An 18,631-nucleotide genomic window follows, 5' to 3' on the forward strand; every position below is an offset into this window, starting at 1 on the left:
GTGACAATTACCTAAACATGAGAGAGATGTGCCATATATGCGCACGCACGATGATTCCATTCACACCTCTCTCTCTCTCTCTCTCTCTCTCTCTCTCTCCTCACATGACCATGACCATGAAATGGAAAGCAAAATACAGCATGATATATAGTTTCACATGCCACGCATAGACTTGTTGGTGTATATGCTACTGCGCAATGGCATTTGGCCTGGGTCCTTATTGGTAGGTTAATATCCACAGTTTCTCTGTAGCGGTCCGCAATTAACCTATTGTTCAAGCTTCACACTCCAATACAAATGAAACTGTTTGAATAAAGGTTGTACACATCAGTGAAATGTACCTCTGGGAAAATCCCTAATTGAGAGTGTAGGCCTAGCAACAGATCATATAGGCTGCATGGCTAACAGGGCATGGGCACTACCCTACCATCTCTCTATATCATTTGATAAAGGCATATTAAAAACATGACTTGTATACCCAATGCAAATATAAACTTCACAGAATATATACCACTTTGAATTATAACAATCGGTTGAAGATTATCTGAATATCGCACAAGTAAAATCTAAATTTATTTGCAACGCCATTGCGCTGAGCACTGGCAGTGTTTTACCTATACTTTAGCTCTGTTCCATAGCCTTCCATTTCGCAGAAGGCTATGCGACTTACCGGTTTGAATCTCAAATCGAAATCAGACCAGCCTCTCTTTAGTGGAAATCTCACGAACGTTTGACCTACTCACCAATACAAACACGGGTTGTGTCAATAGAAAGCCTACTTTCCTTAGTGGACGCACTCTGAGCCCCCCACCACACGTATAAACTGTACTTTTTGGCCAAAAGGGGATTTTGTTTCCACCGGAAAAAAACATTTTTAGTTACTCCGCTGCGCCCTCTACTGATATTGCCCAGAGAACTGCCTCATAGAGAATATTTTTCCTTTCTGGCCAAAAAGTACCGTTTTAAGTTTATACGGGCTCAGAGTGCTTCCACTAAGGAAAGTAGGCTTTCTATTGACACAACCCGTGTTGTTTGTATTGGTGAGTAGGTCAAACGTTCGTGAGATTTCCACTAAAGAGGAGAGGCTGGTCTGATTTCGATTTGAGATTCAAACCGGTAAGTCGAATAGCCTTCTGCAAACAGAGCCTATGGAACAGAGCTACCTATACTTGTGACGTGCCAACTGCTGCCCGACAGCTGCCGGCTGCAATAATGTTAAATACCTATGACCTGTCTTCTATTGTGTTCTGAAGGCACCCACACACACAGAAACTATAGTAAAATACGCACATCACTTCGTGGAGGTGCTGGGTTCAAAAAGTGACATAGGAAAAGAAGGGAAGAAGGGAACCCGCACACTCATATTCTCCAAAAGATAAATCTACTGACGACGTTTCGAGCCAAGGCTCTTCATCTGGTCAAACCCAGTTTGGTTCCCTTCTCTTTTCCTACACACACACTTCTATATGAGGGCTCAGTAAGTGATTATACTCTACACATGTATTTAAGCACGTTTGTGATGTCCATTTGAGGATTAAGCATATCATCTGAATCAAGTTTTGAAAGGCAGTAAAGCTCAAATAGAACTTTGTTATCAAGTGGTCCTTCACTGTAAAACATTAATAAAAATAAAAAAATACCTAAACAAGGTGAAGCTCAACTGTGTGAAACCACATGTTTTAAAAGTGTGAAGACATGACAGCATAAGTGAGCACTGGTACTGTACACGGTGTACAGTATGTCATCATCATTCATCATGCAGTTACAAGGAACGAAAGAGGAAGTCGTCTGAGATCCTGTAGTTGCCGTTATGCCGTTAATCTGAAAGAACTAACTTCTGATGAGTTTCGATATCACTCTACCTAGGAATGCAAGTAAGTAGAGTAGAGATTCAGAGAATCGTAATATATTTTAAAATGACACATTTAAGGCTTTATATTATGCATTTGGGCCATATGGCTGGGCATGGCTTACTAAATAGAATCAAATGCATGTGTTTGTTTCATTTTGCATGTCCATCAGAATAGTGTTTTGTTCATGTATTTGTGCATTCTCAGCTACTGTAAAACTGCTTCCTCTATTGCTGCATGTGGGAACTTGATGAGTTACGGTTAAAAGGGAAATTGGGAAACACAATGGTTGCAACAATCATCCACTCCAAATATACACTGGATGAATTTGTTATTTGAAAGATATTCCCACTTGACTGTTTACCCAGCAGACGTGAAGCAGTAGACGAGTATAGAGCATCTACAACACACAGTAAGTGAAAAGTTTTGGTCACATATTGTAGTGTTGCAACTGTATTATGTGGTGCTCATTTGATGAGCTCATTGGTTGATTTGACTGAGCATAATGCTGTTACCACCAACCCCCCATCACCCCCTTTCTCATCTCTCCACCTTTTCAAACTTTCACTCTGCCATGACCCTCTCTCTCGCCCCCTTGTTGCTGCCTTCCAATTATTTTAACTTTCCTATAACTATCTCAAATCATCTCTCTCTCTCTCTCTCTCTCTCTCAATCTCTATGTCTCCCTCTGGAGCCCATAATCTCTAGCAGGCAGCCTGGGATTCTCAGTTGTATCCTTTCATTCCATCTCTCTCTCTCGCACGCACGCACGCACACACACACACACACACACACACACACACACACACACACACACACACACACACACACACACACACACACACACACACACACACACACTGTATACACTTACAGTAGTGTATACAGTGTATAAAGCAACCCTTTTTTCTATCTCTCATACACTCACTGACTCCCCACCCAGCACCTCTCTCCCCTCCCCTCGCCTCATCTCCCTCCCCTGCTGTCTGCCAGAGCTCCAGTGTGAGAGTGCTCCAGCTCTGGCTGGCCTCCTCGCTGTGCTGCTGCTATGGCGGACTCGCCCCTCAACAACTCTTGGCCCTCCTTCTCCAAACTCTGGATGAAGAGATGGTCCTTCAAGAGAGGTACGGTAGTTCAACTATGTCTGGAAACTCTTTACATAGAGGTTATACTGTAGCTTTGTTAGATGGTGCACAGTGGGAGCTTGGACAGAGAGACCGATTCATTAACCTGCTGTCCACTCACTTTCTCCATTTCTCACTCTCTTTTAGTTTTCATGCAAATATAGACGCATAGTGTCCTTGGCGTTTTTGTGACAGTCGCATCTTGTCCAGTTCAGGCTTCCTAATGTGTTCATTGCTGTTTCAGTGAGTAATCTCAGACAGTCTATCTTTGTCTACTTTATACAGTATTTCTACAGTATTTTGGTTGTCTTGACCCCTCAAAATACCCCAACTTTTGGGGGTCTAATAAATAGAGGAATGACTGCTGTACAGTATCTTGGTAGGTGAATGGTTTTTGACAGAATTGCAGATCAGTGTAGTTCTCAAAAACAATTAAGATGACAAAGTGGATAAATGACAAAAAGCTTTCTGTTTTAGTTATTCTTTTCTCCCATTAATTATTTTTTAAATAGCTTCGCATTTGTGTTTTTCATTCTTCTCTCGATGACCCTTGTCTAACGTGAATCACTGAAATATATCGATGAAGTAAGGTGCTTCCATGTTCCTTCCATGGCTGTGTGTGGTTTGCTCAGTGCTTTGAAACGCAAGTCGAATGAATATCTGATCAGAGCAGAGGCTCTGTGAGTTGACAGTTCTTTTGATGTGTGATCTGAGCTTAGATCAAACAGCGTCTGTGGCCCTCTCCCCTACCAATACACATGCAACATCTGCAAACACACCTATTCCACATAATATGTTAAGGACTACTGTACATGCTTATATGCTTATGCTTATACTTATTTCAACTGAAACTAATTCAAGTAATTTTGAAAAGTGATTTTAGATTATAACTTCAATGATGTCGGGTAGGGTTGTGCTAATGTGAGGTGAAAACTACTGACAAAGAACAGATCAACATCCTGATCCCTATAGGGGAGCTGGTAGGCCACATGCACGCGCACACACACACACTCAATGTACACACACTACTAATCCATCTGTGCTGTATTGAGAGATATGAGAGGCCAACCATAAAAGGCTACAGGGACAGCAACAAGCTGCAGCAGTAGCAGTGTCTATAGCGAAGGTTTCAGTTTAAACTTAACACAAGAGTGATTTGGAGGCAAACAAACTCTCCCTGCTGGGGACATTGTCACTGTCTTGGCCTGAGAACATGATTTAGTAGTATTGAAAACAGATCTATGTCCATCTCTGTGTTTATCTGAGAGCATCTCTGGCTGATGGACTGGAATGGATGCTACTGGTTTATAGCAAGACCTGGAACTCAGAGCTCAGAGTGTGGCCTAGCTGGCCTGGGAAGAGGGGTCCCGGTGGTCCTGGGCTCTGCTTGTCATCTCACAGAATAACATGACACTACCTGAGTGAGTCCTCTCACTGTCCACACACTGAATGGCATCTTGAACCCGAATCAGGGTCCCGAGAGCAGTCTGGATCCAAAAACGGCATAAAACAATATGCCTGTATAACCTTTCTACATTGTCCAGAGAGACACAAAGCTGCCATCAGATACAGTAATCTCAGTTTGATGAGATAAGGCCATGGATTACTTTTTCAGGGTCTGCACTCTGCAGTTGACAGCACTTGTTTGATTTAGGAAATATTCATCAACTGTAAGTAACGAGATCGGACAACTCTTGTTACTTGGTTGTTGAAGGACAAATCAAAGGCCACGCCCAGGTTACGGGCTGCATGTATGACATTGGAGGATAAGGTGCCAAGTTCTGATTGAAAGGAGTGGGTGGAATTCAGAGGGCCGAATAAAAGGATCTCTGATTTTGCCTCGTTAAGCTGCAGATAAAGTTTGGACATCCAGTGCCTAATCTCAGAGAGAAATCACAGAAGGCGGAATGAATTGTTCCTTTTTTCACCTGCCTAGCAGTGGCCCTACCTTACTCAGATGGGCGTGTAGCTGAAACCCAAGCACTATAGGACTTTATGATACCTCCTAGACTCCTCACATATCATCAGACACACATGATGTTGGTCAAGCCAACATCATAGTATGAAACCAACACATGTGGAAAGATTATGCTCTTCTCTTCACCATCTATATCATCTATCTATAAATTCACCATGTCTCTGTCTGTACGTACGTCTGTACATGTGTAATGCACGTTACTCGAGAACCATTCGCTCCACCTAATAGTACAGGAAATCTATGGAGAATACAGGATCAACCTCAAACTAATTGCAAAAAACCCAAACTCAGCTGATTTTGCATCTTCAATATATCCCTGAATAACAGAAAAAACGTTGCCTGGAATTGTCTGAGGGGAAAGTGTTTAAAATGGCCTGTACAGTATGGCCACTATTGACATCCTATTATAAGGCAATATTTTCTAAATTTCCTTATGCTCATTGGGCTAAATTTGGCCATAGCAACTTGCCCAAATGTGCTGACATCAATAGGATGTCAATAGTGGCCATACTGTACAGGCCATTTTCAACACTTTCCCCTCAGACAATTCCAGGCAACTTTTTCTGTTTTCTGTTTTCCAGGATTTTTTTTAATTATATATATATATATATATATATATATATATATTGAAGATGCAAAATCGGTTGAGTTTCTTTTTTTTGCAATTAGCTTGAGGTCAAATTACATTATTACTGGACTAACCGTCCTCAAATTCGACACATGGGGGTGTGTGAGCCTACGTCCCCTCACTTGTAGGCCTCATACACACGTACAGAACACATGTTCTGTGTTCTGTCTGTGTTTGATGGCCGCCTCAATGCTTTTCCAATGGGATTTGCATGGTTTGACCAAACATTTGTGTTTGATTGCTGATTCCTGCCCCATGTGACTCCCATTGGAAAAGCATTGAGGCGGCCATTAAACACAGACAGAACATAGAACATGCGTTCTGCATGTGTGTATCAGGCCGTAGAATTCCCAGGCTCTGCCTCAGCCAATTGATTGCCATGGAAACCCCACGCCTACCATTTGATTGCGTAACCCGTAACCAGTCCACTTTGCACTCAGTTTGCACTCTTCAGGCACAGACAGACAGTTAGAGAGATCCCCATATATGGACACAAAAGGGACACAGACAGACGGTTAAAACGGCTGCTATGACAACGGGTACCGTATTGCATACTAGTATACGTTAATGGCAGGGTGGTAACTAGGTGCAATTTCTCATTTTCAGCCCACATCCAAACAGAAAAGTCCCATCTGTGTTTGTTTCATAAGTGTTGGAGTTTGGCAGTGCTCGTTGGATATCATATCACTCAACAGCCCATGCATACCACCTGTTTTGAATGTGCACATAATGTAGGAGGCAGCAGGACGTTGCTTTACTGAAAACGAGCGCTTCCAAACTCTGATGGCAAGCTGGCCGCGGTCTGTCTGTCTGTCTGTCTGTCTGTCTGTCTGTCTGTCTGTCTGTCTGTCTCTGTCTGTCTGTCTCTTTAGGGTACGAACAGGTGACAAAGTGGTGCTGTTGAGCTTCACACTGTGCACAGGTGCATGATGGGAAGCTGAGTTTTTAGCAGCCACACACACACACACACACACACACACACACACACACACACACACACACACACACACACACACACACACACACACACACACACACACACACACAAGCACCACTTAGTTCAGAGTAGACTGGTCAGTATTTGTTGTTGTTGTGGCATTACTTTGACAATATACTATATACAGATTATTATTGTGCAGATCTTTCCAGTGGCACTAGACTAGAACACCCTTTTTACATTCTTCCACTGGAGATGCAGTGATATAATTAGAATATTCTAAGATCCAGAATTTCTCAATGACATGAGGCAGTATAATTAATTAATTATGCTTCCAGAGGAGGACTTTAAAGCCTGTACATTACAACTCATGTATTGGATTATTTCCTGTGTCTATTACATTTCAGCATCCTGTGAGCCATCCACTGCCCAGCCTGGTGATGGCAATGTGACAGGGACGAGCTGTTCCTCGTTGCTGTCCCCTGCAGCTGTCTCCATTGCTGAGGACATCATTTGTGGCAGCACCAATGAGGACCAGGTAATCCACTTTTAAGAGTCCTTCTCCTCCTTTTCCCCTTCTTAGTTGGAATGCCTTTTTCAATTGAGGCTTTAGTTTAAAAAGAATATATATATGACTGAGACAAAAAAGGGACTCCTGCACATCCCCAGAAACCTGTTCCCTGGATTGTGCAGTCCCTTCCTTGGAAGGTTTTTTCCCTTTTTGAAAAAAATAAATATATACTGTATATATATCCATATATACTGTATATCCATCCATCCATCCATCCATCCATCCATCCATCCATCCATCCATCCATCTTCAATCGCTTATCCGTAGTCAGGTTGTGGGGGCAACAGCTCCACCAGAGAGCTCCAGACTTCCCTCTCCAGAGAAACATTAGTAACAGTGCTAAATATATATATATATATATATATATATATATATATACATCATCATACCGATTACCATTTAATAGTTTTTTGGGGGTAGAATGCGTGCAATTTTAAGGTAAACCACACCATTGCAAGGAGTTGCATTGGTGTGGTTGACCTTAAAAAACACTTTGTCCCGACCCGACCCTGAATACTCATTGATAACAATGCCATGAATTAGTTAAGATAAGGGCATTCGCCTTTCCCGTTTTTCCCGTTTTTCCTGTAACTATCCATACCTTTCCTGCTCTGTCCTCCCTCTCCCCTCTTCTCTCGCTGGCTGTCAGGACACCTGTTCCGTAGACAGTGACTACGACTGCCCAGGTGTGGACGCGTGCAGTAGCGTGGAGGACCTACTGGATCTCAGCTCCTCTCTCAGAGACTCTGAGTACTTCAAAGACTTAGCGGGAGGTGTAATACCATCACCATCTACCATATCCACCATAGACACAGTCTCAGAGAGTAACAACCTGCCTGGGGGCCTTCCTGTGTCCCTGAACACTCCTAGTATCACCTCACATGTATTGGTTTCTCTGAACATCCATTGCAGCCAGGACGTCCCACCAACATCCACCTCCGACATCCAGCCAGCAAGTGGACTACAGGCATCCCACCCCTGCTTTGTGGTCAGGCAGCTCAGTCACAGGGTCATGAACTGTGAATGCGAGGACCCTTTACTGGTGCACAGTATGACAATGAATGAGCTGCTGGCATCTTTGGAACCAGTAAAACCCACAGCATCAGCTGTACCGGGAGGAATTATGGGAACAGAGCGAGTAGGAGGTCATCCAGCTAAAGATGTGGATGCAGACCCAGACCCAGGACCAGACTCAGACCCAGACCCAGGCCCAGGCCCAGGCCCAGAGAGCTTCCCAAGCTTGGTCCGGTCGATGTCAACTTCTCGTAGATACAGCCTTTGTCCTATGTCCCCCATTGACCTGGGGAGGAGGTAGGACTACTGAATGGTGGTATTGATGTGTGGATGTGCTGTACAGACAGGCAGGCAGGCAGGCAGGCAGGCAGGCAGGCAGGCAGGCAGGCAGGCAGGCAGGCAGGCAGGCAGGCAGACAGACAGACAGACAGACAGACAGACAGACAGACAGACAGACAGACAGACAGACAGACAGACAGACAGACAGACAGACAGACAGACAGACAGACAGACAGACAGACAGACAGACAGACAGAGGCAGGCAGGCAGGCAGGCAGGCAGGCAGGCAGACAGACAGACAGACAGACAGACAGACAGACAGACAGACAGACAGACAGACAGACAGACAGACAGACAGACAGACAGACAGACAGACAGACAGAGGGTTCATTTCATATTCTACAAAACTGTTTAGCTCTCAGGAAATGAATTCTGGCTGTCACTATACACTTAGCTATGTTCCTACAATAATAGCGGTCATTGACAGCTTCCTGTTCACTGAGACAATTCAGCCGAGTGTATTGTGGGGTTTTTTGCGGGTTGTTCTTTCACAGCTTTTCAATAATGCAGTTGAAGCCGCAGCTGAGAATTTGAGAGGAACACCCACGTGTCTCTGGATAAAAAGCCAGCTCATAAGTTAGCAACATGTGTGCAATGTGTGCAATATATTTTGTTTATAACACTGTGATATAACTCTCCTATACAGTTAGTACATTGTTATGTTGTATGTAACATAAGGAATGACACTTACTTTGATTTTGGATATTGTTCACTTCATCTGTGCTTCTGGTGTCTCTGATGCTATTCTGTCAGATTGAGTCTCGGCACCGTGGCATTGGACAGTGATGGAGAGAGAGAGGATGAGGATGACACACATATTCTCTACCAGTCCACCCATGAGCAGAATGTGTACCCATCGTGCCCTGATACAGGCCAATTTGACAAGCCTGATGCTTCAAGACAGCGAGTACCCTCCACTTCCAGCATGGTAATTTGAATTGGCAGAACTTGAGCTGTTGTGAGTCTCAGATGATGAGGTTGAAAAAAAAAATGGTTGATCTAGTGCTGCATCTGGCATTGTCCAATGTACATCAAATGAACATTATGTCAGCTTTAGGTTCACTCTGTTAATTTAGCTGTGCTGATAAAATTAATAATGTTTATTCTATTATTTTATCGGCTCGGAGACAGAGTTTATGTTTTTTCCCCTGAACGTCCAAGTGTCGCAAGTGTCTGTCTGCTTGTTTGTGTCCATCTCTGAACAGCTCATCTCCGTCACTGCTGGACCGGTTATTGTGAAACTTTGCACACACAGGCACATCCGCTCACTAGCTATATTATAATTCTATGTTCTAATCTGATATCCTTGCTGATTTCAGGATGCTGGCGTATCAGGCAGGCATCTGTACTCCCGTTCTGTCATCCTGGCCACAGATGAATGTTACCGTGCTTCACATGTCTCCCGTGTTGTAGAGACTTCCAAACAAGCTGCCAGGGCAGCAGGAGGTGTGTGTGTGTGTGTGTGTGTGTGTGTGTGTGTGTGTGTGTGTGTGTGTGTGTGTGTGTGTTAAAATCTGACCCAGAGCTCTTTACTGCATGTCATCCATCCCTTCGCTCTAAAACCTTTCCTATCTCACTGTCACTCTGAACAATAGAGCATAAACGAAAATAGAAAATAAACAAGAAAGAATTTATAAATAGGTGCTAGGATTCTTGACTTTTACTTTTTCTATGTGTAACTTGTTCCAATGCAGAGGAGCTGGACCCTGATGAGGATTTACATTCAGCAGAAGGACACAGTCATATGTAAGTCTACACAGCCATTCATTACTGTATCTTCCTGTGTCAGGTTACACATAATTTAAGGAATATTCACAACAATATTTGATGTTGATTTGATTTACTTCAGTGCATACAGACTCTTTGATCTTTCATAATAATCCTGTTACTTGTGAGTGTTCATTTGTTGTGCCTGGACTCCCTGGTTATTTGACACCCTCAAAGTAAAGGGGCTTTCCTTGTTCCCATCTCTGTTCTCTGTCATAATGCCTGCAACCTCCTCCTCCCACACTCCTCTCCACCAGCTCCTTAGATGGCCCCATGTACAGTAGTGTGTGTGTGTGTGTGTGTGTGTGTGTGTGTGTGTGTGTGTGTGTGTGTGTGTGTGTGTGTGTGTGTGTGTGTGTGGTGTGCGTGTGCGTGTGCGTGTGTGTGTGTGTGTGTGTGTGTGTGTGTGTGTGTGTGTGTGTGTGTGGGGGGGGGGGGGGGGGGGGGGGGGGGGGTTAGCAAGGACAGAGATCAGGTCTCTGTAAATTGAAGTTTGACACCCAGCAGGCCAGCACCCAGCAGTCTCCTCTCCTCTCCTCTCCTCTCCTCTCCTCTCCTCTCCTCTCCTCTCCTCTCCTCTCCTCTCCTCTCCTCTCCTCTCCTCTCCTCTCCTCTCCTCTCCTCTCCTCTCCTCTCCTCTCCTCTCCTCTCCTCTCCTCTCCTCTCCTCTCCTCTCCTCTCCTCTCCTCTCCTCTTCCCACCCACCACTCAACCCAGTGTTTTGTTTGTCTTAGGCTGATGGTACAGAGAGTTCTACAGGAGCTAAAACTGTACCATGGGTAAGTAAACAGGAGAGGTCTGCTTGCTCTAGCACTGTGAGCACTCTATGCCAGTGTGAGGAGTAACAGAGCAGGCCGGGTTATGAGCACTGCAGGCTTGCATGAGCAAATGCATGTAAGAATATGTGTGCGTGTGTGCGTGCGTGCGTCCGTCAATGTGATACAGCACGTGTATGTCTCTGGGGTGAAGCAGGCACATGCAGCGTTGATCCGTCTGAAGTTTCATCCAAATTCATCACTTTTTAAACCCTTGACAGTTCACTGCTGGCTGAACCAATATTGTCCCTGATTGAGCCAGATTGATTTTGTTCACTCAGGAATATTTGAGCATGAGGGTGAACACAGATCAAGACTTTGATAATCCTATACCATGGTATATTAAGTATTTCATTGGACTATTTCCAATTGTGTTGGTACGCACAAGTGACAGATATTTGGCAACGTTAATTTATCACGGATGTGAGTCAGAGTAACTCTTCTGAAATAATATTGAATCTGGTTGTCCTCCACAGTGCCAAGCAGAGGAACAACAGAACAGAGGCCAATGATTCAGGAAGTGTCACTTGGTACGAGTTCCTCTCTAATGAGTGAGTAATGATCTTTTGAACATTACAGAGTTTAGAGATAGAGAGAAAACTACACATGTTACTAACTGCCCCCCACCCACCCATTATACTTGGCAGTGATTCACAGCTCAACAAGGGATATCCGTGAATCCGTCTGTTTTTAATATGATAACTACATGTGGTACTGTGGTACTGTCTATTCTAGTTCTGTTTTTATGTGCTACTTCATAGGACTTGATCTTTTTCATTTTATTGTATTATTATTTTAATCATTGGTGCATATGTGCATATACTGTAACTCAGTGAAATTGCATTAATTGCTGGAAGTATTCTATGGGCATTGTCTATGCCTATGATTCTCAGCAATGCAGAAGTGATCACTCTGTAGCTGTCATATGGCTGGCATCACAGCACGAACGTGGTGATAGGCATATGATGAGCCTTCTCAAAAAACAGATGGGAACTCACATGAGCGGTTATGAGACGTTCTGAAATGCGAGGCAAGGCATGTGATTGGCATGAAGCAGCTTTATTATTATGACATAAAGGAGGAAAGTCTGGATGATGATGACTCAAATCATTGTTAGCTGGATCCATGTGATATTATTGTTTGTAAGTATGAGTTGTGTGTTCAATCTTTTGTTTTCCTGTTAGGAATGAGGAAGAGGAAGATCGCGCAGAGAAGTTAGAGAGAGGCACAAAGGTGAAGAGAACTCTCAGCTCACTGAGAAACAGGATGACCGGCTCCTTCAATAAAGATAAGGTGAATAGATACTATGGACCATCCATGCTCTGTGTCACTGACTGCACAATTAGTTTACTACTTTTTCAGGTAGATTGTTTAACCACATGAACCCTAGCCTAGAATCCCTATTGTGACCTAATTTCTCCTTTCATTGTCAATGGCAAATATGAGACGTGCCCCTCAAAAATAGATGAACAAGCTTACGTTGTGATGTGTTGTGAGCTTGTAGGTGGGCTATTTTCAGTAAAGAAATTTGGTGTAGAGGTAAAAAAAAAAAAAAAAAAGAGGAGGAAAAAAGTATAGACCCCCTAGGTCCAGGAGACCCTAATCAACAATGTATATATGGTTTTAGTGGTTTTATCATAGGTTTCTAAGCATCATCATTTATTCATGTTTAAGACTGAGTAATCATAGAGGGAAAGCCTCCTCGCCAATTAAATTTTCCGGTGATCCTCTATTTTCACAGCACAATGCAACTCCTTGGGTTGCATGCTGTCTACAGTACAATTTGTTTCTGCAATGCCAATCATTAATTGTGCTGCAAAAATACAAATGGTTTTGACACTTTTGAATTTTGCAGTGAAAGAGAATGCATAACTTAGCATATCTCTTTGCTTGCTCTCTTTGTCGTTTCCAGGGTAAGAACCAAGAAAAGGAGCAGCAGAAAGAGAAAACAAAGGAGAAACCTCAAGTGTGTCGCACCCGGAGCCACGGGCATGAGCTGGTGCCTGGTTCCTTCTCCAGCTATGCCACCTGTTCGTTGTGCAGCAGGACTTTGCAGAGCACGCATGGCTTACAGTGCATGAGTGAGTAATTGTCTCCACCAGGCCGAAGGCATGGGGAGAGAGTATGTTTTGGACTCCGTCTGTCCGTCCGTGTGTGTCCGTCCATCCATCCGTTACCAGCTAATCTCTGGCACCGTCTGCCACCATGAGCGCCACCATGAGGCCGATTTTGGCAAAACACATTTCTGTAGATTACTTGTACACATTTTATCCATACATCACGCAATTCGGTATACATTATCTCCATAGTCATGTGATCAACACGGATCTACACTATTTCCCATATTCCATCCTGATTGGCTAAAATTGGCTTCCAAAGCTCGCATGATTGGTCCGTTTGGAACAAAATGCCACAAATCTCAAACACTGTACAATTTCCGTGAAATTATACACGCACATTTCCACTAGGCCGAGGACGACATGGCACTTATTTTTTTCCAAATCATCCTCATGGTGGTGCTATAACAGGGCAATTCAATTTTTTACCTATAACTGCATCAATCTGTGTACTACTTTGCATGCACACTCCCTAGACAGGCCTAGAGGCCATGGCAAAACATTTTTCCTGCATTTTCCACATCTCCCAGTTATTGCACCCCATGAGGCCGATTTCTGTAAAACACATTTGTTTATATTAGTGCACTGCACAGATTTCAGACAAGTCTGATTGATTTCTAAGATTCTACACTGATTGGCTAAGATTGTCTTAAATGTTGCAAATCATGAACGCAGGGCCCGAGTGCAGTGAAACTGTGCACGCAAGCCACGCATATTCCCACTAGGCTGAGGAAGCAATGCCACTTGACATTTTTCAAATCAGCCTCATGGTGGCGCTATAACAGGCCAAGTCACGTCTTTACATGCACTGATCTGCATATAACTTTGTATGCACAAAACGTTGTGTGCACACTCCCTACAGCCCAAGGAAAACATCTGGCCTACACTTTTTCTGCCTTTTCGAGCGCCACCAGGAGGCCCATTTATGTGCAACACTCTTTTTTTATATTAGTCCTTCACATTTTATCCAAATATCAATCCTGGTGGAGACCTGTCTCCCGAGGGGCACTTTTTCTAGTTCATTCATGCAAACCTATGCTTGCGTTGTTGATCACATGCTGGTGACGTTGCTGTGATCACACTCACAAACTCACCCATTTCTACAAAAATTGCTAACTCCTTCACAGTCTCACTCACTGTCAACATGCAACACGCACACACACACACACACACACACACACACACACACACACACACACACACACACACACACACACACACACTTCAATGTACCGGTAATTTTATTAAAGTGTCAAATCACAAGTTGTCTCAAGACACTTTACATGTAGAGCAGAAAACCGACAGAGATCCCACCCCGAGCAAGCAATATTTCAACAGTGGTAACGAAAAACTCCCCCTTTAGGAAGAAACGTCAAGCAGAACCCAACTCTAGGGTGGGCGGCCATCTTCCTCGACCGTGTCGGGGGAGAGAAATAGAAAGAAGGAGAGATAGGGAGGAGATACAGGAAAATACAAGTAGTAGCAATAATAATAATAATAATAGTAAGATAATATAATATGATTCCACACTGCACTAACTCGCATCACTGCTCTTCACATTGTTCACAATGTATCAATGTCATGGCATCTGCTGTAGGCCTTTGTCAGGGAGTCTGAGTTTCTTTACAGACATCATGGTTTATCATTAAGACATGCTTAAAGAAGCAGTCACATAGGCCTACTGCAATGCATTCAAATTTCAAGTATAGTAAAGCTGTACAGGACATTTCAACACCCTTCTACTCATTTTACAGTACTCTCTTCCGTTCAGTGGATACTGACAGCAATTTGTAAAGATAGCATTGTTTGTTTTTGTTTGGGCTATAGTCTAGTGAGCAGAGTACAGATTCCATGACTTTTAACTGCTCTACATCATGAACTGAGTGACAATGATTGTTTGGCTATCAGTATGAGGCAGTGATATTGCATAAAGTGAATTAAGTGCAGGTTTGACATTGTGGTTTTCTCAAGGGGGATCCTTTAGCAGAGGCTGGTGAGTGCATGGTGACTGTAGAAGCCAGTTCTCTGCTTTGAGTAGCCTCAGAGACTGTTTTGAGGAACTCTAAATTGTGTCCATTTCAATCCACAGTGTTTCAAACTATAGCTAGGAGACAAGGAAATAAAGCTATTGTAAATATAATATAAATTATATTTCCTCGCCCTCGCCTGCGGTAAACATATCATTAAGGAAGCTGGGAACATGCCGTTTCCAAACACAAGATGAAAACCAAAGCAGAATTTATTCAAACAGTTTAATGTTGTTTCCTGCTCCTGCCTGCAACAACAGCCTAACTTTCAAATAAGTATTATTTGTTATAGGATACGAAAGCCAAGCCATAATATCTCACATACAGTTATAAATCGTACAGTCTGGCGGGGCCTTGGAGGGAATAATGGATGACTGTTTTGATCAGTGTGCTTATTAAACAACGTTCTTCTGGTCTATTTCAAAACAAAGGGACTCACAGCTTCACACACATCTAGTGTGCTTCAGAGTCAGACTGCAAGTTGTCTTTTAAACATTAACAACCACAACCAGTGTGACACTCTGACAGCAGATTTCTTGCGTGAGTGTGACTGTGTCAGTCTGTGTGTGTGTGTGTGTGTGTGTGCGCGCGCGCGTGCACGAACGCACAAACGTATGGAGACAGAGAGACAATATTGTTCATTCATTAACTATGGCTGTATTGAAGTTGGTAAAAAGTCATAAAAAATCAACAAACTCTGACCCTCGCGTGTTGTTGTGATAAAACCAAGTGAGTATCCCTTTAATTTTGGACCAAGCCCTGAGGGGGAATCATGCAGCAGCCTGTGGAATGCGTCGTGCGTTTGTATGCCAGATTGTTCCCACTGCCACTGGAGAGCAACGTTAACTACAATCTGTGTGGAATTATACTTTTCCAGATTGACCTCAGTGAGTTTACAGTGGTCTTTATTTGCCTGTCAGACCACGATCTCCTTCAGCTACAAATGAGTGATTGTGAGAACCAAACGGTAAGCAGAAGCTACTCTACTGTAGTATATCCACCCAGCGGGATCAGGTGGATATATAATAAGTCCGTCCCGTTGTTTAGGATCAATGGACTTCTGGGTTAGCTGTAGCCTGCCAGCTAAAACACATTTGATACACTTCGCCGTGCGGCCCTTTCGCTTGACCAAAATAAATTAAGTAACTTTCAACAGGGGGAAAAGTGTCGATGCCTTTGTTTTCTCTTTTAACTGTTGGAAAAAAATAATTAGTCGACCCTAATAAGGGGTCGCGCGACGAAGAATAAATTAGCCTAATTGCAAATATTATTGTTAGTTAATATAGGTATACTACTAGTTTTCATTGTTTTTCTCCTATACACAGCCAGGCTGTAACGTCGGCTTGCAAGTAATAAGTAATAATAATAATATATCGTATTGTTCTGAGTGATTGTTTTCCATTTAGAATCAGTTAGCTTAGCAGGATTGCTAGTTTTAACACTGACTGCACCCCGCGTAGCCTGTCTCTCAACAAAACAACTAACTAACGTTGGGCTAGGCTAGCAAGTGGACAGTCGATAATTAACTTAACTAAAGAGTTACATCGCTGCATTTATCTGTATTTATGATGTGTCATTCTCGCCTCGTCCGCTTCAATGCGTTATTCCTTATCCACTTGTAACAGATTCATGCCATTTATTCTTATTGTAACGTTGCTATAGCAGGCTCAACAAGTGCTTACTTACAAACTTGCAAGCCATTTTAGTTGAGATAAAGCAGACCAATCAAGGCTATCTCCAAACATTCCAGAAACCCCAATTTAAATCCAAATCATATAGTCAGTCTCATCATGTATACTCTGTTTGTTAGCCTGTAGTTATTCACAGCCACAGGTGGAGTTTGAGCTGCCTTTTTATATTGAACTGATATATTGGACATTGGCATCCTGGTGGTGGGTATTACTAAACTACAGAACCACTGGTAATGTAAAAACAGGCCTTCATTGAAATCTTCCTGGAATTCTTGTAATTCCATTGCTGATCAGGTGATCCCATATACCATACCAGACTGGTGGTGCAAAGTCACCAGGCAATAGGAATGACCTAGACTACGAGTTGACCATGCCTCTCTCTCTTCACCTATGTGTTCAGAGCCCTCAGACTGGGTCACATGGTGCTAATTGTGCTTGGCAGGTCTGCCAGTGCATAACTGTCCACTCCAGTGACTCGGGGTCTTGCCCGTCTCACCGCGTTAGCACAGCTTGTCCACGCATCACTGCCTTGCCTGAGTTGCCTCCCTCCCTGGCAGCGGCTCTGGCTTTTCACTTTGCCTGATTTGACTACCTACTTCACCACTACTGACTATTTGACCTTCACCTTAGGCTTTATGACCTACCTACCCCTCAATTTAGTCATTGGGGGAGGCATACTATGATCCGAAGGAGCAATGGTCCGAGGTGCGCTGGGGGTCGGGAGAGGGTTGGGGTTAGGTTTAGGTGTCTGCCCCGGGGGAGGTTAGGGAGAGGGTTTGAGGTAGGTTGTCGATCGGACCAATGCTCCGTCAGACCAAAGTATAGTAACCAGTCATTGGTAGGTAGTACTGGTACTGTAGGTGTGCTTCTTTTAACACCTATCTTGATGACTAGTCAGGGGGTTTGGACGAGCTACTTGGGACTGGGAGTTGGGACATACGGGTAGTTCCATCAATATCACATGCAACAGAGCGGAAATGTTGTAGAGATGTAAAGTACAGGAAGAATGAGGTTTAGATTATAACATTTCTTTTACAAATCGCAATGGATGTATTTGCCTTTGTGTTTATGTTCCTGATTCCATAAACATTCACTTACTTGAGTTTCATTCAACCCTTTTACAGATTATCATGTTATGAGAAAACATCTCAAGACAACTGGTTTATGTATAGTCCTTACTTCTGGGAAACGGGACGGGTGGAGATGTTTTGACCTCCATTGATTAAAAAGCATGCCTCCCATTCCCCAGGTACTCCAGTTACACTGGGTGATGTCATAGGTTGGCTAGCTGGCTGCTTCAGAGTTTGCTTCAAGTGTTTGTGTTTTTGTTCTTAATTTGTCTCAAACGAATACCAGGACTCGCTTTGATCCGTTTAGGATTTCTACATTATTACAGGTTCTCAGTGAGTTAGTCTATATATAGGAAGAAATACCAGCACTCACGTTGATCCATTTAGGATTTCTAGTTTATTACAGGTTCTCAGTGAGTTAGGCCTATGTGCGTGCGACGTGTGTAGTTGAGTACATGTATACACATACACTGGAAGGTGGGGAGGTCTGTGGTTGGCTGCTGCTATGTGAGATGGCAGTGACACCAAAACAATTGTGACCTGCTTTCACAACTCTTGTTTGGTCACAGCATTATAGGCTATAGTTTGTCTAGTTGTTACTTGGTTTTAAAGGAGAGATCCACACCAAAACATGTACCTTGAATCAGCCTATATAATCGTGTGATTCGTGTCCCAACATGCATTTTGGCCTTGAATTGTTTCA

General features: G+C 43.3%; 1 protein-coding gene across 1 annotated transcript in view; it reads left to right on the top strand.

Moving 5' to 3' along the window:
• Positions 1–2,852: 2,852 nt before the first annotated feature.
• The window catches only part of arhgef18b (rho/rac guanine nucleotide exchange factor (GEF) 18b), a 61,439-nt gene continuing 45,660 nt past the window's right edge, over positions 2,853–18,631 (top strand). The window contains exons 1-10 of the mRNA XM_083767411.1: positions 2,853–2,974; positions 6,925–7,055; positions 7,738–8,399; positions 9,195–9,369; positions 9,761–9,887; positions 10,136–10,187; positions 10,943–10,987; positions 11,500–11,574; positions 12,208–12,316; positions 12,936–13,104. Coding sequence (XP_083623537.1) covers positions 2,899–2,974; positions 6,925–7,055; positions 7,738–8,399; positions 9,195–9,369; positions 9,761–9,887; positions 10,136–10,187; positions 10,943–10,987; positions 11,500–11,574; positions 12,208–12,316; positions 12,936–13,104 — 1,621 coding nt within the window. The 5' untranslated portion in view covers positions 2,853–2,898. The remainder of the gene's footprint in view (positions 2,975–6,924; positions 7,056–7,737; positions 8,400–9,194; positions 9,370–9,760; positions 9,888–10,135; positions 10,188–10,942; positions 10,988–11,499; positions 11,575–12,207; positions 12,317–12,935; positions 13,105–18,631) is intronic.

This window comes from Protomyctophum parallelum, assembly GCF_964188405.1.
Source record: "Protomyctophum parallelum genome assembly, chromosome: 6".
Classification (NCBI taxonomy): domain Eukaryota; kingdom Metazoa; phylum Chordata; class Actinopteri; order Myctophiformes; family Myctophidae; genus Protomyctophum; species Protomyctophum parallelum.